At 41.1% G+C, this 22,933-nt stretch overlaps 1 protein-coding gene across 1 annotated transcript in view; it reads right to left on the reverse strand.

Annotated features, from left to right (window-relative positions):
* STK39 (serine/threonine kinase 39) overlaps positions 1-19,223 on the reverse strand; it is a 205,771-nt gene extending 186,548 nt beyond the window's left edge. Inside the window, exon 1 of the mRNA XM_074967495.1 lies at positions 19,004-19,223. Within this exon, the coding sequence (XP_074823596.1) occupies positions 19,004-19,112 (109 nt within the window). The 5' untranslated portion in view covers positions 19,113-19,223. The remainder of the gene's footprint in view (positions 1-19,003) is intronic.
* Between the last annotated feature and the right edge of the window lie 3,710 nt (positions 19,224-22,933).

The raw sequence follows: 22,933 nt of genomic DNA on the forward strand, positions 1-22,933 counted from the left end.
ATAAATGACGCTTTCCTCATAGAAAGGGGGAAAAAAAAGATAGTTCTTTTCTCAAGATTCTAGCAGCCAAATTTATTGTGGTTTTAATTGTTCAGATAAACTACAGGCTTTAAATTTAATTTAGTTGTTCTTTAGAAAACCTGAGTGAAGGCATATTGCCAGTTAGGACAATTTCCACTTGTCGCTTTCAATCAGATCACATGCTGCATATCTGCATCCCACCCCATATTTAATAAAATTAGTCTCTCTTTCACTTGAAAAATCAGACAAGTGGGCAAATACCAAGATGAAAAAGCAAGAGATCTGCATTCAGTTTTAACAGTATAGTTTTACTTTACTTTTTTTTTTAAATCTAAATTTAATTCCCACTTCCCTGCCCACAATGACAAGCAGCCTATATCAGGACAGTAAATAAGCAAACCTGCTTAGTTGTCCCTATATGATGTGTACATGTACTGCAATCATCCTCATAAGGGGATAAAACATATGATGCATTTTTGTAAATTCATCAACTGCAGACTTATATACATCATAAAAACAGATTACATGGATAACCTTCAGGGCACGCTTCTTCTGCAAGTGTTTCCTCAGCGTCTGGCAAAGGTTCCATTAATGGACTTCGCATCTTACTAGACGTGTCAGATGTACATGGGAAGAAGGGCTCTCCATTTTTTCCTTCCATTAGGGGCAGTCGGACAAGATTATATAAAAGAAACAGAGGCTAGAATGATGGGCTTTCTAGAAAGGCATTTAAAAGGATGGAAGGGTTAAAAAGTCTATGCCTTTTGACAATGAATGGTCAAGTGAGGAGCCGATATGATAGGTAATGACCCGGCAATCAGACCCCACTTGGTTGGACCCTTGCACCCCTAGTGGAGCCCAGTTAAGTCAGTGGGGCTCCTTACAGGCACAGAAATCCACTTGCACTGGCCAGAATACTGTGTACTTAGTTAATTAAGTCTTGCTGTACAATGAAAAGTTCTACTGACGTAACTGAGTTGATTAGAAGTTGCTTCAGTAGCTCCAATCAATCAGTGTGCAGTAAACTGGTGTTTCTTGTAAGAGTTGATGTTTTGCTGCTACTTCATCACACTGGACCTTTTTTAGTAAGAAATAAATGTAAGATATACAGACTCTCTCTGGAACGAATCTAAAGCTCCATTCATTCCAGAAGTTATACGCATTTCCGGCGTCCTAATGGGAGGTGTGAAAAACTCACAATGGAGGTAGAGCTACTTGAAGATTTCAGTCTTCATTCCTCACTGTGTTTTGTCTATTTGCTCATTGCATCTCTTAGTCCATTTTTCTCCCCCTCACAATGCACATCAATTTTCCAGGAGATAGGAGCCTCAAAATTCATGTTTTTGTCTACTTCTGCTCCATAATATGCAGTCAGATTTCACAGGAAAATGAAATCCTACACAAAAGTTCTTACTATTTTTAGGTGCCTTCACGGAAGACTTCTCACTACGCTCACATATGCAATGCAAGTCAGAGCCTGAATTTACAGCCAATATGACGGCTCACTTTATTTCTCTACAGTTTTATTTTTTGTAATTCAATGTAAGTGATTACAACCTAATTTCTTCCTTTGAAGGCCTAGCAGATGGTGGGAAGCACCAGAAACATGATACATCTTCATTTCATAAAGGCTTTTGATGCAGTCCCACCAGACATGCTCATAAGCAAAACAGGGAAACGTGGCCTTGAATGAAATTATAAGATGGGTGAACAACTGGTTGAAAAACTGTACACAGAGTAATTATCAATGGTTTGCTGTCAAACTGAAAAGTGTATTTGGTGGGAGGAGGGCTTACTCCTGGGTCTGGTACTATTTAGTATTTTCATTAATGACTTGGATAATGGAGTGGAGAATGTTTATAAATCTGGTGGAGGACACCAAGCAGAGTGGGGTTACATGTGTTTTGGAGATCAGTATTAGAATTCAGAACACCCTTGACAAGTTAGAAAAGTTGTCTGAAATCACCAAAATGACACAAACAAAGAGAAGACAGGTTCTACTTTTAGGAAGGGGGGGGGGGAAAAGAGATCAAACAGCTACAAAATGGGGGAATAACTGGCTAGGTGGTAACACAGCTAAAAAAGGTTCTGGGGTTAGAGCAGAGGTAATTGTCTTACTCTACTAAGCAGTGGCGAGGCTTCAGCTGGAATGTGTGTTTAGTGTTGGACGCCCCACTTGAAGAAAGATGTGAAGAAACTGGACAGAGTCCAGAGGAGAACAACAAGAAAAAAAAAAAAAAAAAAAGTAAAAAAGTCTTACAAACCTGCTCTACAAGGAAAGGTGAAAACAAAAAACACAACAGGCATGTTGTCTTGAGAAAAGAGGACTCAGGGGGAGCCTGATAACAGTCTTCAAATCTGTTAAGGATTGTTATAAAGAGGATACAGATCAGTTGTTTCCTTGTCCACTGAAGGAAGGTAGGACACACAGTAATTGGTGTAGTACCCAACATAAGTCTCCCTTACTGCAGATTAGGAAGAACTTCCGAATTATAAGGAAGAGATTACCAAGTGGAATAAGAACATAAGAACGGCCAGACTGGGTCGGACCAAAGATCCATCTAGCCCAGTAACCTGTCTTCCGACAGCAGCCAATGCCAGGTGCCCCAGAGGGAATGAACAAGTGATCCATCCGGTTTCCCATTCCCAGCTTTTGGCAAAACAGAAACTAGGGACACCATCCCTGCCCATCCTGGCTAATTGCATGGATGATAGGTTCATCGATGAACCTATCTAGTTCTTTTTTTGAACCCTCTTATAGTCCTGGCCTTCACAACATCCTCTGGCAAGGAGTTCCACAGGTTGACTATGCATTGTGTGAGGAAAAAAAAAAAAATACTTCCTTTTGTTTTAACCTGCTGCCTATTAATTTCATTTCGTGACCCCTAGTTCTTGTGTTATGAAAAGGAGTAACCAACACTTCCTTATTTACTTTCTTCACATCAGTCATAATTTTATAGACCTCTATCATCTCCCCCCTTAGTCATCTCTTTTCCAAGCTGAAAAGTCCCAGTTTTATTACTCTCTCCTCATACGGCAGCCATTCCATACCCCTAATCATTTTTGTCACCCTTTTCTGAACCCTTTTCCAATATATCTTTTTTGAGATGGGGCAACCACATCTGCATGCAGTATTCGAGATGTGGGTGTACCATGGATTTATATAGAGGCAATATGATATTTTCTGTCTTATTATCTATCCCTTACTTACAGCTGGGATTATGTTTTCCAATGTACGTTGCTTTGCATTTATCAACATTGAATTTCATCTGCCATTTTATTGCCCAGTCACCCAGGTTTGTGAGAATCCTTATCATTGGAGGTTTTTAATAACAGGTTAGCTATCCTTGGTTCTGCCTCAGTGAAGGGGGCTGGACTAGATGACCTCTCTGGGTCCCTTGCAGCCCCATGTTTCTAGGATTACATTATAATTCACTGGAAGACTTCTTTAACATGTATTTTTATTAATGGCCTTTATAAATCTAAGTGAATTTACTCACGTCTTAGTACATTTGAAATTTGTTTCTTACAGGTATTCATTTCAATTCATTTCATTCAGTGTACTTGTTTTCATCTGTTGCTTTGAAGATACATCTCTTAACATGCACTCACTTAAAACTGGCTTCACCACTTTGATCTAGTATTCCAAGAGAAAACAACTTTGGGATCCTCATGGATTTTTGTAGGCAATCTTCATTTTCTTTTTAAAGTTGGAGCATAGTAACATGATCTGAAGTGCTCAGTTAATTACATGCCAATCCTCTATAATTAGGATGCCCCAGGGAAACGATTTAAAATAAGAATATTCAAAGACAAGGGAAATTTAAGATGCTTTTTAAATCATAATATTGCCCAGTGTTCTAAAATCTATTCATTTTTATTAGCGATTTTTTTTTAATCTACAGGAACAAGTTGTTGGCTTTTTGCCCCTCTGCTACTATTCAAAGATCCTACCGTAGTTCAAATTAGGAAAATAGCCTTTATCCAAAACCCACGAACAGCAGCGAACTGAAATACCAGATATTGTGTCATTCTAAACAGGGCCGACTCTAGGCACCAGCAAAACAAGCAGGTGCTTGGGGTGGCACATTTCTAGGGTCAGCATTCCAGCGCCGACCATGCCACCCCTAGAAATGTGCCCCCGCTGCCCCAGCTCACCTCCACCTACTCCCCTGAGCATGCCGCCGCCACTCCGCTTCTCCCCCCTCCCTCCCAGGCTTGCCACACACAAATCAGCTGTTTCACGCGGCAAGCCTGGGAAGGAGAGAGGGAGAAGCCGAGCGGTGGCGTGCTCGGGGGAGGCGGTGGTGATGGAGCGGAGGAGAGCTGGGGTGGGAAGCGGTTTCTCTACCCCCCACACCCTCACTCACCTCTGCTCTGCCTGCTCCCCTGAACGCGCTGCCTCTCCCTCACCTGAGAGGGAGGAGGGAGAAGCGGAGCAGCGGTGTGTTCACAGGAGCAGGCAGAGCAGAGGTGAGCTAGGGCAGGGGGAAAGTTGCAGGAAGCAATGCGGGGGTGTGGGTGGGATGCAGCACGCCCGGGGGAGGAGGCAGGGCCGGGGATTTGGGGAGGAGGCACGAAAGAAAAGTGGGGGAGGCCAAATTTTTTTTTTGCTTGGGGCGGCAAAAATCCTAGAGCCAGGCCTGATTCTAAAAGCCCCAGTGCCTGGAGTAGAGATCAGGTGAGCATTTTTTTTTTTTAAATTAAAGTTCCTTATCCCCCCTGATTGCAGAGGCAAGACAGAAAACATGAACACTATTGGTTCAAGACACTACCAGGCAAATGAAGAGAACCCCAAAGTTGTTTGTTACATCTCATGATTTAGGACAATTTTATGATTTTTGGGTGCCTGACCAATAATTTCTGAAGTCTCAAGTTTGGCATTCATGCATTACATTCAAAGACTAGGAAACTTAAAAACCTAAGGTGGCTCAAAAAGGGATTGAGCTCTTATTTGGTAAATTTAATTCCACAATAAGATAATTGCTTCCAGTGTAGTTCTTTCTCCATCCACGCCATCCTCAAGGGAAATATTTTCTCCTTCTATACTTTTCTGCTGGTAATCTACAAATTCCTCTAATTAGACTTCCAGGAAGCATGCCAGTAGAAGCATTGTGTCTCTTCGCCACTGACCTGGAACATAGAAGAATATAAATGCTCCACACACAGAGAGGAGTACATCATAGAAATTAGATGTTTTAGCATTTATTCAAATTCAGCTAAATCCAACTTCTACAAAAGTACCCGGCTCCAAGTCAAAAGAATGGCAGACGGTACATTATGATTAGTTTTAGAGTGGCTCAATCCAAGACAGAAATGGTAAATTGTGTTCAAGCCTCCCTTAAAAATTCTGATGCAGAATTCATTGTTTCCAAGGTCTAAAGAGTTACTCCATATAAAACAGCCCACACAAGAGTATTATCTGTTATCTTTGAAACACAAGACTGCCAACAATGTAATAAATAATTTTGACTGAAAAATTCTTATTCATGGGCAAGAGATGCGTTGAAAAAAGAATAGGCTAAAGAGAAAACAAAACCATAGACAAGCAAATCTGAAAGCACTAAAAAGACAAAGCTGTCAAACCAAAGAGAAAAAAAACAAAACTCCCAAAACCCTGGAAAGAGGAAAATATTGCCATAGTTCACACCCTAGGAATTGCTCCCAAGTCAGTTTCCACGGCTGACAAGGGAGACAAGACCAAGTTGCAGAATTAATATGACACATGGCCTTTGAAAGGACAAGGCTCCAATCAGATCTTTGCAACCCTGGGGTTACAGCTGGCCTTGAATTTAACAGCTTCATTGAAACTGCAAAAAATTTTCTAAAATCGCTTAAGTGACAGTATGATCAGTGCATATGCAATTGCTTACATTTTGCAGAATCAGGATCTAAGGCACAAAGGGGAAAAACCAGCAAACTGCTGATTTGAGAAAGGATTGTTAGTGCAACAGAGATTAAAGATATAAAACAGTCAGCTTTTCTAAATCCTTCAGGGAGGGGGAGATTAGGAAGCAAAAATATTCTGGTTAAATCAGCTACTACAAGTCCACAAAAATATATGCTGGTTTTCTTTACAAGTCCCAGAACTTACAGCAACTTTGAAACCTTCTGCTTTCCAGTATTCTGTGACAGGAAAGCCAATTTTCAGACCCAAATCCCAGCTGGGCAGTATCGTTCAAATGCCACCCTCAGAGAGCACAGACCCATTTATTGAAGGAGATGCTTAAGAAGAATTATATGATTTTCTTACATGGCTAAACAATTAGTTATTTAAAATGTAACTAGTCTCTGGAGTGTTCCTTCAAAAAAAAAAAAATGTGTATATAACACATACATACACACACACACACACAATTTTAAGAGAGTGTCTTTAGAAAAAAAGCTGTTGAACTACAAAATGCTTTGTTCTCTCCCCCTCTCCCACCTTTCATTAGCATGCGGAATGAGGAAGCCATCATTCAATACAAGTGATTGATATCTAAAGCCCTTATCTTGCATAGCTAGAGGATCAGCACCGGAGCACAAGTCCACAATATCAAATGCTTATGCCTTCTTGGCATTGTAACAGAACGGTTTCTACTGAAACCACTACAGCTCTACTTCTACCAGCCCCACATCTCAGGCTGTTACATTACAGATTGTTTAAAAAGCTGTACAGAAAGATACTGCCTAGAAACAAGCTTTTGAGAAGAGAATTACAGCTTACCTTTAAAGCAGCATCATAAATAGAGAAAAATTGTGATGCCGATTTAATTACTAGGCATGTTGTCCTTGCTCTTCCTTCAGTTTGGAAGTAAACATTTTAAAACAATTATAGCTGCACAGAAACACCAACGTAGCATTTTCTGAGTCTTCTGACTGTCACTGCTGAGTGCGTCAAACTAACAGCAGTTCATTAAAAAAAAAAAAAGTAAAGGTTATGTCTACACTACAATTAAATACCCCCGGCTGGCCTGTGTCAGTTGACTCAGGCTCTCAGAGCTCAGGCCACAAACTGAGTCAGGGAGGGCCCCAGAACCTAGGCTTCAGCCTGAGCCCAGACTCCTACACTGCCATTTTATAGCCCCTCACCCTGAGATGCAGTGAGCTTGAGTCAGCCGACACAGGCCAGCCGTGGGTGTTCAATTGAAGAATATGACATTGCTGCTGTCCTGACCCCAATGTCTCCAGCTAATGCTTGGACGTTGAACTACAGAACATCTTCAGTTAGCTCCTACCACTCCAGTTAGCTTTTATAAAGAAAAAGGTTAGAGACTGTCATGACAGGACATTAGCAACAAATTACCCCTTACAATGATCCCCAGAAGACTAACAACAAAGGAGGAAAAAATTTGTAGGCTTTGTTCTTAGAGTAAAAAAAGTTAGAAGCAGCTCTCACTTTCCTCTTTGCTAAATTGCCCTTAAGTGGCCTTAAGACAGTAGCAAGGCCATTTCTGTCTATCCCCAGAAAGAGCAGGCATGTTAGACAGCAATATGCAAGAGTGGGTATCTAATTATAAATTCACCATAATGTAATTTAAGGCTTTTTTTAGGGTGCAGATGGAAATACATTAGGAGAAAGCATCTTTATTAGTAGCACTATTACCATGGGGCCAGGGGCCTAGGCCAAGACCAAGACCCCAATGTGCTATAATTAAGCTATGTTATTGCAGGTAAATAGGACCTTGCTCAGAACTAGTTATGGCAGCAAGATCATGAGCTTTGCCTACTTTTTCCCCTTACAAGATAGGAAACAATACCCACAAATGAAAATATCAGAGCACATTTTTCAATATAAAAGCCCTATACTTTTCTGGCCTATTAAATGACAGAACCATATTTTTATGCCCTACCATAAAATGCACATGCACTCATACACACACGCTGCTTGCAGCTATACTAAAATTTTATGGATCCAGCTAAAATGCATCAGCCCCAACCTTGTACCAAATGTATGATCTCGAAAGTTAAGATCAATGAATAAAGCTTCACTATTCAACTGAGCATGTGACCAGACCCATAAAAAAAAAAACCACACCCACAACCACATACACCACACCATCCACAGTAGCCATGATCAGAAAAGACTGCCTACTACCTCCTTTCCTTTCAATTTTCTATTTCTACACTACCTGTCTCCTTTTAGATGTACTAGGTCACACCTAACTTGGGGCACACCTGTGCCCATAGTAAGCCAGCTTTTCATGACACCCAACTCCCAGCAGAATTTTACTTCTGATCAGAAAGCCCATGCATCAGTGATCCACAGTGTTTTGAAGAATAATTAGTCTAACAAAGTGATTCACTCATTTTGTTAATCATAAAATGATTAATCAATGCTGATTTATCATACTAGGCTTTCAGAAGCCCATTGACGAGTTAAGTTTGGTCCCGAGATGTTTGACCTAAGGTTGGAAATATTAACTCTACTGATTCCATAAACATTAATAATTCATTACTGAGTAATGCTGATGATTAAATCTTTTCACCAAGGCACCTTTGAGAACATCCCTGAAAGGTATGACACTGCCAGCACCTCTTGAATATTTCTCTGAAGGAAAACAGACCAAAAAAGGGGATCCTAAAAATCCTCCAGGCTTTACTATACTTGTCAATATCCCAAAACTTCTGTCAGAAACCCTGTTCACCATGTAATCTGGAAGTCATGGAGCTACTAAGATCCCAGAGGAAGTTGGTTTTCGACTAATTTCTTCTTCAAGAGGAGGAGGAGGGATGCATGCAGAGAACTACCTAAAATTCACCAAACTCTGCACCAGTCGCCACAGCTCTCTGGCTTATCTGAAATCAGACCCAAGAAAAAGCTTCTCTTTTCTACCACTAGGCATCTTCCCCATCTTTTTCCTCAGTGGCTCTACTCCCTCTGTCCCCATGAGTTTGATCTGTCTCTCCACTGGCTTCTCCCCCTCATTAACAATTCCCTCAGGTGCAGACTTTTCAGCAGACCCTCCCTACATCTCACTCCCTGACACCTGCTTCTCTCTCAGCAGAGAACTCCCAGCTTCCCCCCCACCTCCGCCGCAATTGCCTGTAGTGCTGCAGAGACAGACAGCTGGCAGGGATTAATCCCAGGGCAGGCTGGGGGAAACAGGATTTACAAACATTTTTGTCTGCTCAGAGTATAAGACTATAAAATATAAGATATAACATAAGAACATAACATAAGAATGGCCATACTGGGTCAGACCAAAGGTCCATCCAGCCCAGTATCCTGCCTACTGACAGTGGCCAATGCCAGGTGCCCCAGAGGGAGTGAACCTAACATGTAATGATCAAGTGATCTCTCTCCTGCCATCCATCTCCACCCTCTGACAAATGAGGCTAGGGACACCATTCCTTACCCATCCTGGTTAATAGCCATTAATGGACTTAACCTCCAGGAATTTATCCAGTTCTCTTTTAAACCCTGTTATAGTCCTACCCTTCACAACTTCATCAGGCAAGGACTTCCACAGGTTGACTGTGCGCTGAGTGAAGAAGAACTTCCTTTTATTTGTTTTAAACCTGCTACCCATTAATTTCATTTGGCGGCCCCTAGTTCTTATAGTATGGGAACAAGTAAATAACTTTTCCTTATTCACTTTCTCCATGCCACTCATGATTTTATATACTTCTATCATATCCCCCCCTTAGTCTCCTCTTTTCCAAGCTGAAAAGTCCTAGCCTCTAATCTCTCCTCAGATGGGACCCGTTCCAAACCCCTAATCATTTTAGTTGCATTAGAAAAGGTTCAGAAAAGGGCAAGTATATCTTTGAGATGAGGGGGCCACATCTGCATGCAATATTCAAGATGTGGGTGTACCATGGATTGATATAAGGGCAATAAGATATTCTCCGTCTTATTCTCTAGCCCTTTTTTAATGATTCCTAACATCCCGTTTGCTTTTTTGACCATCGCTGCACACTGCGTGTACATCTTCAGAAAACTATCCACGATGATTCCAAGATCTTTCTCCTGATTAGTTGTAGCTAAATTAGTCCCCATCATATTGTATGTATAGTTGGGGTTTTTTTTCCAATGTGCATTACTTTACATTTATCCACATCAAATTTCATTTGCCATTTTGTTGCCCAATCACTTAGTTTTGTGAGATCTTTTTGAAGTTCTTCACAGTCTACTTTGGTCTTCACTATCTTTAGCAGTTTAGTATCATCTAAAAACTTTGCCACCTCACTGTTTACCCCTTTCTCCAGATCAGTTATGAATAAGTTGAATAGGATTGGTCCTAGGCCTGACCCTTGGGGAACATCACTAGTTACCCCTCTCCATTCTGAAAATTTCCCATTTATTCCTACCCTTTGTTTCCTGTCTTTTAACCAGTTCTCAATCCATAAAAGGATCTTCCCTCTTATCCCATGACAGCTTAATTTACGTAAGAGCCTTTGGTGAGGGAACTTGTCAAAGGCTTTCTGGAAATCTAAGTACACTATGTCCACTGGATCCCCCTTGTCCACATGTTTGTTGACCCCCCTCAAAGAACTCTAATAGATTAGTAAGACATGGTTTCCCTTTACAGAAACCATGTTGACTTCTGCATAACAATTTATGTTCTTCTATATGTCTGACAATTTTATTCTTTACTATGGTTTCAACTAATTTGCCCGGTACTGACGTTAGACCTACCGGTCTGTAATTGCCAGGATCACCTCTAGAACTGTTCTTAAATATTGGCGTTACATTAGCTATCTTCCAGTCATTGGGTACAGTAGCTGATTTAAAGGACAGGTTACAAGCCATAGTTAATAGTTCCGCAATTTCACATTTGAGTTCTTTCAGAACTCTTGAGTGAATGCCATCTGGTCCCGGTGACTTGTTACTGTTTAGTTTATCAATTAATTCCAAAACCTCCTCTCGTGACACTTCAATCTGAGGAATTGTCACAGATTGGTCACCTACAAAAGACGGCTCGGGTTTGGGACTCTCCCTAACATCCTCAGCCGTGAAGACTGAAGCAAAGAATTCATTTAGTTTCTCCGCGATGACTATCGCCTTTAAGTGCTCCTTTTGTATCTCAATCGTCACGGGGCCCCACTGGTTGTATAGCAGGCTTCCTGCTTCTGATGTACTTAAAAAAACATATTACCTTTTGAGTTTTTGGCTAGCTGTTCTTCAAACTCCTTTCTGGCTTTTCTTATTACATTTTTACATTTAATTTGGCAGTGTTTATGCTCCTTTCTATTTACCTCACTAGGATCTGACTTCCACTTTTTAAAAAGATGCCTTTTTCTCTCTCACTGCTTCTTTTACATGGTGGTTAAGCCACGGTGGATCTTTTTTAGTTCTTTTACTGTGTTTTTTAATTTGGGGTATACATTTAAGTTGGGCCTCTATTATGGTGTCTTTGAAAAGTGTCCATGCAGCTTGCAGGGATTTCACTCTAGTCACTGTACCTTTTAATTTCTATACAAGTAAGCCTTAGTTGACTGAACACAGAATGGGATGTCTGCTCATTTCAACCCTTGGGCTGTCAGCACCAACACAGAATACACACCCTGTAAGTCAGCAACCAGTTACACAGAACTCCACAGTACTCAGAAATACAGACTCAGTTACAGTAGTGTACTTGCCTAGATCCTCCCAATAAGGTTTTCATTGCTCTATAGCTCCACAAGTGCTGAGCAAAGAAGCTGCTTTAAGGCTATTTCACATCACCTCTACACTATTTTGCCACCTCACCCCAATCACCATAGGAGATTCATACTTACAAACCATGACAGCTTGTTTTATCTTGCATTAAAATAGTCTTGACACACTAAGCAATAATATTGTCCAGAAGATAATCATACACGAGCACTCCAAAATCTCAAACACAAATACGATCTAATGGAGTTATCAATACTTCAGTTTGCTAGCCAGTGCTATAAGTCAGACTTAAAAAACAAAAAACCCACAAAAAACAAAAAAGTATTTACTGCTTGCTATGAGTAAATGTCAACCTCCACAGAATGTATGCTTTCAATTAAAGTAAACAAGTTTCCAGCTCTTCTAATAGAGAAGATTAACTTCCAAAAGTTAAACCAGAAGGGTAAACCAATGCCATAGTTATCTTCCTATCTCTGCAGGCAGATTGCACCCACGCCTCCACTACTACTCATAGGTTTCCTAATGCCTCCAGCAAGCTTTGGTGATCACCAAGGGTAACTACTGTAAAATGGTGAGGCTTAAACACACTAAAAGCCTAAGAACTGAGAATTTATTTAAAACATTACACCCCCCACCCCCCCAAAAAAAAGATACTTTAAGCAACAGCCACTCATTAATTTTAGTCTTTTCCCCTCCTCTGTATTATGTATTTTCTGTTTTAAGAAATTAGAAGTTAAACTGTTAAATGGAAAGTTCTATCAATTGACAGAAATTTTTGGGAAAGTATTTGTAACTGTTTCCTGAGAAACATGTAGCTTAAAAGGAAAGAAAATTATGGATAAGTAAGTTATTTACGTGGACTTCAATTTAGGCGGATCAGTGGCATATATATTATATAATGTTTTCATGTGTGAAGGTGCAGTGTTGTTTGAGATTTAATGGTGAAAGTACACTACTTGATTTGGATCAGAGTTAAGGTTGTAGTTAGATATGCTTTTCTTTATACTTAAAGTTAACATTTCTGGGGACAGAAAAATTCTAAATACCACCACCATCTGGTTCTCAAATAATGCCATTTCTTAAGCATTTTACAATTCATGTATTTGAACAGCCTTTTGCGAGAGCTAGTGTCAAGATCTACCTAGGCTTCAAGGACTGTGGTGTAACATTTTGTTGAGCGGACTGGAAATGACTAGTGTTTCTTTGTTCCCATTACCACTTCAAAAAGAAGCCCTTTGAATATTTTCATCTCAATGAGTACTCAATCAGGTTTAACCCAAGTCTTTTAAGGTATTCTGGTAATCAGTGATACTATACCCTCCAAATCACAGGAAGGACAATGAAGGAAAAAAAAAAAAAAAGGTACTGCAATTACATCCACAACTATCAAAAAAATTTTCCCTCTCTCCATTGTAAGACAGCAAACACTTGCAGACTCGCGACTGGAACCTCAGTCCTTCATCTCCACAACCACTTACCTCTAACATTGAGCTAAATGAAGGTCTCCATTAGCTCAAACCTCCAGAAGTGCTCATTCTTTCTCAGCTATAACTAGACACTAGATAGACACTGAGTAAATGGCTCTGCTTCCACTGAAGTCACCGGTGCAAATGGGTGCGGGGGGGCGGAGAGGGGGGGGCGGGGTGAGAAGCACCAAACAAAAACCCTACCATCAGTAGGAGCAGGGTTGTCCACAAAACCATCCACAACAAAAATTGACAGGTTTTGCTAAAATTATCTGCTTTATGCAGAAGTTAGATTCCATGAATTAGAGGAAATTAGCTACATTGAAAGTTCGGTGGTACATGTCACAAGTTTTTTTGAGCTGGAGGGTGACAAGGCAACGTTAGACCAAAGTCAAATTTTCAAATGAGAATTTTTAAGTGATCTGTAATGTAAAATATGCTTAAATTCTCTTCAAACTCTGCAGACAATCCTTTTCTTTCAAAGTAACTCTAGATTAGCCAGAACCTTCCATCCAAGGCTCTCAAAATAGCCTGTAAGGAGGAGAGAACTAGCCCTTCACTTACAAATGGGGAAACTGAGGCACAGAGTCTTAAGCAATTTGCTCTAAAGCATTCAGAAAGTCTTCTCACGCTCATCGTAACATTGCTTTATCTTTGGTAGCATCTCATCCATTTGACATAGGACTCAATACAACTAAACAAATACAGAATTATATTAAAATGTCATAGAAACAAAAGAAGGAAATTCAGTTCACAAATCCTTAAAAGCAAAATTCTCTTATATGTTAGAAAGGAAGATATGTAGAAGTTTTATGAAGTGACAGAAAATCAGATGTGTCTTATTTCAGTCATCTTATTCAGAGCCAATCCACAATAAAAGAGCTCAATTGACAAGAATATTGAATCTTATTTACTTTATTAAAGATAATTTGCTTATAATCAGTAGCTTTTTGTATCTCAAACTATACCAAGACTTTAAAGAACAGCCAACAACAAAATATTCAAATATGGCCAAATCCACCACACAGTTTAATTGAATCAGTTCATGGTACAGATAAAGGCTATTTCCTTAAGTTCCAAGAATCTGCATACCAGGTTTCAACCCACAATTATTTTTAATGAAGTTATTAACTCATGATAGTAGGAATTTGCAATGAAAGTGCTGACACAACCTTAAAAGAAAAGATATTTTGTTTAGCAAAATGGGCAGGGTTTGTTTTTAAGATTCCTAGAGGAAACAGTGCTTCTCATACCTTAATTACCAATTTTTCCCTGACTGGGCATTTGGGCCTCCAGCTAGCCACAGATATATCACTGGGGAAAAAACATTATTTATGACACAGGCTATATGGAAGCTCAAAGGCAGTTTTTAAATTGCCATTAAGGTAGGAAGTGGTTTAACAGTAAGCAAAGATTTTATTAAAAACAGTGGCACCATTTCCAGTTGCTTACCCTACAAGAGCAGGATGGAAACTGATTACCCTCTCACGATATTAAATCAAACATGACCAGTTCCAAAAAAGTAGGTTACTGTACTTTTTAGCAATATGGCTGCCACTAATAAACCCTGAAATATCTCTTAAGACATTAGATATAGTCTACAGATAGGTGACTTTAGTTACACCGAGAAATATTCCATACTATGTAAGCCTATGAAGTCTGTGCTAAAGAAGATTGGTATGTCTTTCTTCTTAAAAATCCCACTCAGATGCCTCAATATATTGTAGGTTTCAGACTAACAGCGGTGTTAGTCTGTATTCGCAAAAAGAAAAGGAGTACTTGTGGCACCTTACAGACTAACCAATTTATTTGAGCATAAGCTTTCGTGAGCTACAGCTCACTTCATCGGATGCATACTGTGGAAAGTGTAGAAGATCTTTTTATACACACACAAAGCATGAAAAAATACCTCCTCCCACCCCACTCTCCTGCTGGTAATAGCTTATCTAAAGTGACCACCCTCCTTACAATGTGTATGATAATCAAGGTGGGCCATTTCCAACACAAATCCAGGGTTTAACAAGAATGTTGGGGGGTGGGGTGGGGGAGGGGTAGGAAAAAACAAGGGGAAATAGGTTACCTTGCATAATGACTTAGCCACTCCCAGTCTCTATTCAAGCCTAAGTTAATTGTATCCAATTTGCAAATGAATTCCAATTCAACAGTTTCTCGCTGGAGTCTGGATTTGAAGTTTTTTTGTTGTAATATAGCAACTTTCATGTCTGTAATCGCGTGACCAGAGAGATTGAAGTGTTCTCTGACTGGTTTATGAATGTTATAATTCTTGACATCTGATTTGCGTCCATTTATTCTTTTACGTAGAGACTGTACTTTTCCTGGTTTAACTGGCAAAGGACTATTAGAACAAAACATATCCCTTCAGGCTCCTATCCCGCAGACAGTTGTGTGTGTACGTAAAGCTATTCACCTGTGGAAAGTTTATTTTAATAAGTGGCAGTACTCATGTTCATGAAGTGATTAAACTTTAAGAGCTTCAGTGATTAAATGCTGCTTACTGAATAGGAGTGGCAGTCAGACTCCGGAACTGTGTTATTTTCCCCTGGATACTAAGATGAAGGTATACAAAAGCAACCCTATGTACACCAAGTTCATTTGAAGATATTATGTAGTATTACATTGAGCCCGCAACTCTAAAATTATATCCATATTTACTCATTTGCACTGAATTTACATACAAAATAAACATTTTCAAAACATGCAATATTCATTAGATCTACTTTAGTCATTTAGGAAAAATGCCTGTCATAGCAGCCCTTTGCCACTTAAGACAAAGAAAACAATATATTGCTGTATTTGAGAGGCTGTAAATAAAAGGCTATTTTGCTTATAGAAAATATTTCCTGTGGCATTTAGAAAAAGTCATTGTTCCTAAACTAAATTTAATGGAAGTTGAGGATACTCAGCACACCCAAGAAAGCATTCTGCACCTTACTGGATCAGGCTCCAGTAGAACCCTACCTTGCCTTCCTCACTAAGTAGTCGTGATTCTTATGCTACAAGAAACTGACCTGTCACTTTACTGCGGTAATCGAATACTATCAGTTAGTTAGCATGGAGGCCTATCTAAACAAGGAATGCATTCCCCAAAAAGCGTGTCCCAACTTTGCAATTATGGGTACTTTAAACATTTGTGTCAATAAATAGATAAATATACCTATTTAAAATTTTTGAACACTCAATAGACTCTTTTTAAACTGCTTTTTTGAGAAGTGAACACTCACTCTTCCCCCACCCCTTAGGGCTTGTCTACACTGGCAATTTACAGCTGTCAATGTTCCTTCCCCACATCTGTACCCTAGGTTTCAGAGTGGAGACCTGCATGAAAAACCCCCTAAGCTTATTTTTACCAGCTTAGGTTAAAACTTCCCAAGGTACAAACTATTTTACCTTTTGTCCCTGGACCTTATTGCTGCCACCACAAAGCATCTAACAAAAACAGGGAAAGAGCCCATTTGGAAACGTTTTTCCCCCCCCAAAATCCCCCCGAAGCGCTACATCCCCTTTCCTGGGGAAGGCTTGATAAAAATCCTCACCAATTTGCATAGGTGAACACAGACCCAAACCCTTGGATCTTAAGAACAATGAAAAAGCAATCAGGTTCTTAAAAGAAGAATTTTAATTAAAGTAAAAGAATCACCTCTGTAAAATCTGGATGGTAAATACCTTACAAGGTAATCAGATTCAAAACATAGAGAATCCGTCTAGGCAAAACCTTAATATACATTCCATTCAGCACAACTTATTTTATCAGCCATTTAAACAAAACAGAATCTAACGCATATCTAGCTAGATTACTTATTAACTCTTTACAGGAGTTCTGACCTGCATTCCTGCTCTGGTCCCAGCAAAAGCATCACACAGACAGAGAGAACCCTTTGTCCTCCCCCCCCCCACAGCTTTGAAAGTATCTTGTCTCCTCATTGGTCATTTTGGTCAGGTGCCAGCGAGGTTATCTGAGCTTCTTAACCCTTTACAGGTTAAAGGGTTTTTCCTCTGGCCAGGAGGGATTTAAAGGTGTTTACCCTTCCCTTTATATTTATGACAACAGCACTACAACTTTCTCACTCAAGAGTGTGAAAACACCCCCTGAGCACAAGTTTCAGCGCTGTAAAGAGCCAGCGTAGACAGTGCCTCAGCGCTGGTAGCTATGCCCTTCGTAGACGTGGGGTTTTTAAGAGCACAAGGAGAGCTCTCTGCCGTGACCACACAAGCCACGCTTTAGTGTTGCCCGTGTAGACTAGCCCTAATCTTCAGCCATTCTACAACTGCACCAATGGAGGACAACCAGTACTTAAATAAGAAATATACTACAGACTCCCATTGCAACAGCAGATAAGGATTAGATTAACACCTTCTCAGGCCTTTTCTACAGCAGAAAGAATTTGTGAGTATAGTTTACCAGCAAACCGACCTACTGGGGATGTAGCTTATACCAGCTAAACAGCTATTTTTCTGGTATAGCTTTTTTCAGTTCTCTTGGTATACTGGCGAGAGGCCTGCATCCATACTAGGGCTTTCAGCAACATAGCTATGTCACAGTTAGAAGTGTGATTTCCTCCCTCCGCCCCCCTCCCCCCAATCCACTCCATATTTAAAAGTTTTGCTGGCATAGCTATGTCAGGAGACCAGGCCTCAGCCTTCTTCATTTTAGTGCAGTTCAGGTGGAGAAATGGGGAATAAAAAGGGAACGAATATGAGTAAAACTAGAGCCTGGTAAACCTTGAGAGAGAAGGGGTAAGTTATTTCTCCTTGGCAACACTTAGTTTCTGATTGTGGAAACTAAATAGCCAAAGAAACAAACGCTGAATGTACATGATTTACAACCCTGATTAAAAATGGCATCTGTCACAGTTATCAGCAATTAGTGCGCAATATTAAAGGCACTACTAGTTACAAGAGCAACGCAAAGCAAAACTACAGGAATTTTTGAGGTAAATGAATTCTAGCCCAAATCTCAAGGAACGACAATTGCAATTTTGGACCTGGCTTTTAGTTTCTGCAGGGTTGTTTGTTTGTTTTTTAAATATAAGAAACACAAGAATGAGTATTCTTGAACTGATTAACTAGAAATAATAGCATCCAGATCAAAAAAAGCATACAGCCTTCCATTAGACATATTGTTACCATCAGTCATCTTTTCACCTTGCAAGATTCATAATGATCCGATCCACACAGTTGGGAGGAAAATTAAGTCAGCCACATTTTGATAGCAATTAATTGTTACATGCACAATCCCAGCACACACTGCCTGCATGTTTGGGGGAGGGGTGTTAAACCTTAAACCGAAGGGGAAGGCTTGCACCAATGAAATTAAGCCATAATCACAACAGCGGTGAGAGTATAGTGTATAGGAGAGTAGAGTGATGGGGAGGATGAAAAGAGGAGATGGGGACAAAATTAAAGCTATGCAGAGGGAGCAAAAGGAAATGAAGGCTTTCAAAAAGGAAATCAGCACGAGCCGCAGATGGGGAGATTTCACCGCCACCACCCCGGAAAGATGCAGACTAATCTGAACGGATAGAGCAAGACACAGGGTGCACCGTTACAGCCGGCGAGAGCAGAGATGAGGCAAGGCCAACGGCTAATTACAGCTCACCGCTCACCACTGACTAACAGCGGAGCGGGGAACGATGCTTTGGGGCTCCTCCCCACGGCCCCGCAGAAGGGCTGGGGCAGCTGCCACTGCGCCCCCACCAGGAGCCGCCGCCCGCTGCGCGTCGGGAGAGCGGGGCAGCCAGCCCCAGCCGGCGCCTCGGAAATAAAGTTTGCAGCCGCTGCAGTGCCGGGCGCGCCCGCCGCAGTGAGAGAAAGCCGCGGAGAGCAAACGCCGGTAGGCCCCGCAGCCGGCTCCCGGCGCATCCCCCCTGCCCGGCGCAGCCCGGCCCGCCCGCGCGGCCCCCGCCCCACTGACCGATAACCTCCTGCAGCTCGTAGGCGTCCCTGCAGATGGGCCAGGCGGCGGGAGCGGCCGCCGGCGCGAGCTGCTGGAGGTGGACAGGCGAGTCGCTGGGCTCCGCCATGATGCTGCCGGAGCGCACAGACACCGCGCGACCTTCTCCAAACTTCCCTTCCAGCGGCACCTTTAACCCCCGCCCGCTCGCTCGCTCGCTGCTCACGCTCCCTCCCTGCGAGCCGCCAGCCGCACGGCGGGGGGGGGGAGGAGGCGGGGCGGGGAGCTGCGGCTGCACGAGGCCAGCCCCGGGCATGGTCCCTCGCGCCGGGGTGTGAGGCGAGCCCTGAGCGCCGCCGAGCTGCGGGGAGAAGGGGGAGCTGGCGCTGCAGGGGGCCCGCTGGCAGCCAGGTGGGCACGCACCTGCCCGGGAGGGGGGTCGGGTGGAGCTGGATCTCCGCCTGCTTGGATGGGTAACTCTCCACCGACAGCCCCCCCCCGCCGCCGCTCTGGGGTGTCTGGCATCACTTGGCACAGCTTGAACTTGGGGCTCCTGCCCTTTGAGAGAGACTCCTCGAGCCTGTCCTGTAGGAAAACCTGTGGGTGAAGCCGGGGTATAGAAATATATCCGTAGTTAAGGCTTATTTTTTAAAAAAAGTGGTGCTAAGTTTTAGGAGGCATCACGGCTTTCTCCATTCCTTGCTCGGCTCATTACAGTTTTTTTGTATAGCCCTTCACTCACTCTGTGGCCATTTTCAGTCTTTTGAATTCTAGTTTAGTTCTGTTGGTCATCTGGGTAGTCTCAGTCAGTGATGTGGTAAGTGATGTGAGGCCATGGCAAGGATGTCATGGCTCATTTTCACTGTATAGGCCCCAGTCCAGCAAGTGGATCCGTTATAGATCAGTGGTTTTCAACCTGTGGTCTTCAGACACCTGAGGGATCTGCAGACTCTAAGGGGTTCGTGAAAGGTTGTCGTTACTATAGAATAGTGGTTTTCAACCTGTGGTCTGGGGACCCCTGGGGGCCTGAGATTTCCAAAGGGGTCCGTACCGCCATTTGAAAATATGTAGTGGTCTGCAAATGAAAAAAGGTTGAAAACCACTGTTATAGAGGAATCTTGTTTGTTGAGAGTCCCATTGAAGTCAGTGAGTTCCACAGGGGTTGCAAGGAGATAAAAAGCATCTATTAACCCCTGAAGACATACACACATGTTTAATATTAAGTATGTGAGTAGTCCCATTGACTTCAGGTGGATTATTCATGTTCTTAAATTTAAGAACATGCATTTATCTTTGCAGAGCTGGGGCCATTGTACCTTAACAAACAAAGGGCCAAATTCACTGCTGGTGTAAGTTGCATTGCGGTGAATGGACCAGTGCCATGTTACACTAGTGTGTGAACTCGGTCTATATTGTCAATGAACTAGCAGGTTTCTGTGCAGTGCAGAGAGATAATTCCTTGGTTGAACAGAATTTAGATTAGTGCTAAGAGATTTTAAATGATTTTGTTGCTCTATAAAAGTTAGTAGTATAAGGCTTTTCCACTTTGTTTTTCATTATACAAGAACAAAGATGACTGCAGAAAAGCAAAGTCACTGTGTGAGTTATGGAACTCTGCTGCTTGTGATGTCAGCAACATGGATTTTAACTCTTTTTTTTTCCTCTTTGTTGTACATTTCATAGCTCTAATAAAAATGTTTACCTATTAAATAATTCCAGAAAATACAGATCCAGTTCTGCCCTCATGCCCATTCTTGGCCCTGAATGACTTGTATATATCACATTGTTTCAGATTAACAAATGTTATTAAAAAGCAAAATATACTTTCAAAGTTTTTTTTTTTTTAATTTCGGTTATTGCAGCTATGACTGAAAGATTTTTGAAGGTTATTCAAACTAAATTTGGAAAATTTTATCTGAGTGGGGAGAGTTTCAGGGTCAATATGTCTATGCTGATGAGAACTAAAGATAACAGACTATTAGTTCCTACTAGTACTATGAAATATAGAGAAGCAAAGGTCAAAGCAATAATGGAAGAAAAAACAGAATTGGACCAAGTAATAAATGTGAACGTTGCTGTGTAACTTATTTAAGGAAGCAGTTTAGTTAGCAGAGGAAGATCACCTTGGAAAAGCATAGCAATTTGCTTATTAAGTTATTTCTTTGTCACAAAAGTTCTGTTGGGAAATCTGAATGCTGAATAAAGGAGGAACCCCTAATTCTGACGTCTAGCACAAATTATACCTACACTTTGTAAATACTGAATCATGTTTGTGCATTGAAGGTTTTTTCTCTCATCCTTCTACCTGCCAATTAGGCTCAAGATGGATACCTGTTTCTGCAGTACAGAAAGAAAGCACTGTATATTTTTGCATTGCACTGATGCTCAAATGTCCTCTCTTAATTGACTTTTTAAAGAAATGTAATTAAAATATTTTAATATATACACATTAGAAATTATCTCCAACAAAATTAAAGGTTAGCAAAAATTGGAAGAGGAAATATGAAATTGTCATGCTAATACCACAATAATCAGGTTAATACCAGGACAACACAACTTGTTGTTAGTAAAGAAGATCTTCCTGCCAACAATAGTCTGGGGGGAAAAAATAAGACCACAACGTTACAGAGCAATCAATCAGCACAGAAAAAATTAGTTACTTGCCACTCAGTGGAGAACAGCCAACTCCTCCATCTGTATTCAGATTTAAAAAAAAATAAAAAAATTATGAATTCTTGTGCGGCTGCTGCTGGTACAGTATCACTGTTTCTGTTGAAACAATGCTCAGTTTTACATCTGATGATGTTATAAGACTCTTTTTTCCCAAGGTGCATGACCTATCTCTGGGAACCTAGAGCTCGTAAGGTTCCTGCCATTTTATGAGATTAGCAGCCTTCATGGAGAAAACCTTTCAGAGCAGGGATATTACGCACTATAGAACTTCTCAAAGGTGTGCCATGCATACTGGGGTATAACTCAAGGGGGAGCTCCAAAATCAGGCCAAATATGAAAGAGAGCAGTAAGGAGGCCTTCAAACTGTTGGGCTGTGCCACTTGATCAGCTGCCCTTGTTAAAGAGGTCTTCCCCTGAGGATGCATAGGAGAGGGGCCACACAGCATTGAAGACTTTGCTAATTAGCTAAAGGGTGAAAGGAGACACTTCTCCCAGAAGATCCTTCAGACATTTAAAGAGGAAGAGGCCCCGCCAACATATCTGCAAATGTGGGGAGGTGCCAGGAAGGGATCCAAGAAACTCATTTGGAACTACAGATTTATCTGATCTGAAGAAAGGATTAATTTTGAGGTACAGGTGAAGATTCAGGCTAGTTTTGTTTTTTTCTGAACTTGTTTTGGCCTTTCCTCTTGATAATGATGAGAATAAGTCCTTGTCAGTACTTGACATGCAATGATACAACCCTTCTAGACTATAAGGGGAAAAGAGTTAGGCCAACGCTGACCGCTTTTGAAAATCCCACGCTACATGTTTGGTATTGTTGCCTGTTGATTAATCAGCTTTGTTCTAAGAATTTTTGTTCTAAGACCTATTTTACAGGTCACAAAGTTCATAGATGGGAAGAAATACTAGTACTTAGTTATATTTTTGAAAGGACTCATAGAATATGGCTGTTACTTCTGATCCATTAGTTGTATAATTGAAAGTATAGAACTATTATTATCTGAATACTGAACTTTATCATTGGAAGCCTAAATAAAAAACTAAATAAGTTATGGTAAATCAGACTCTAAGACATACATGGGAATTGTCCTACTGACTTCAGTGAGACTTCTCACTTAGATAAGAGCTTGCAGGACTGGGGCCATGCAGTTTAGGTGTAGTTACTAGTACTTACTAGTCTACATATGTTTACACTTTACCAAGTTAGAAGATAGAATATTCTTGACACCAAAGTTACATTACAAAAGGATATAGTACACTGACAGAGCCATTGAT

The sequence above is a fragment of the Natator depressus genome, chromosome 11 (genome assembly GCF_965152275.1).
Source record: "Natator depressus isolate rNatDep1 chromosome 11, rNatDep2.hap1, whole genome shotgun sequence".
In the NCBI taxonomy this organism is placed as follows: Eukaryota; Metazoa; Chordata; order Testudines; family Cheloniidae; genus Natator; species Natator depressus.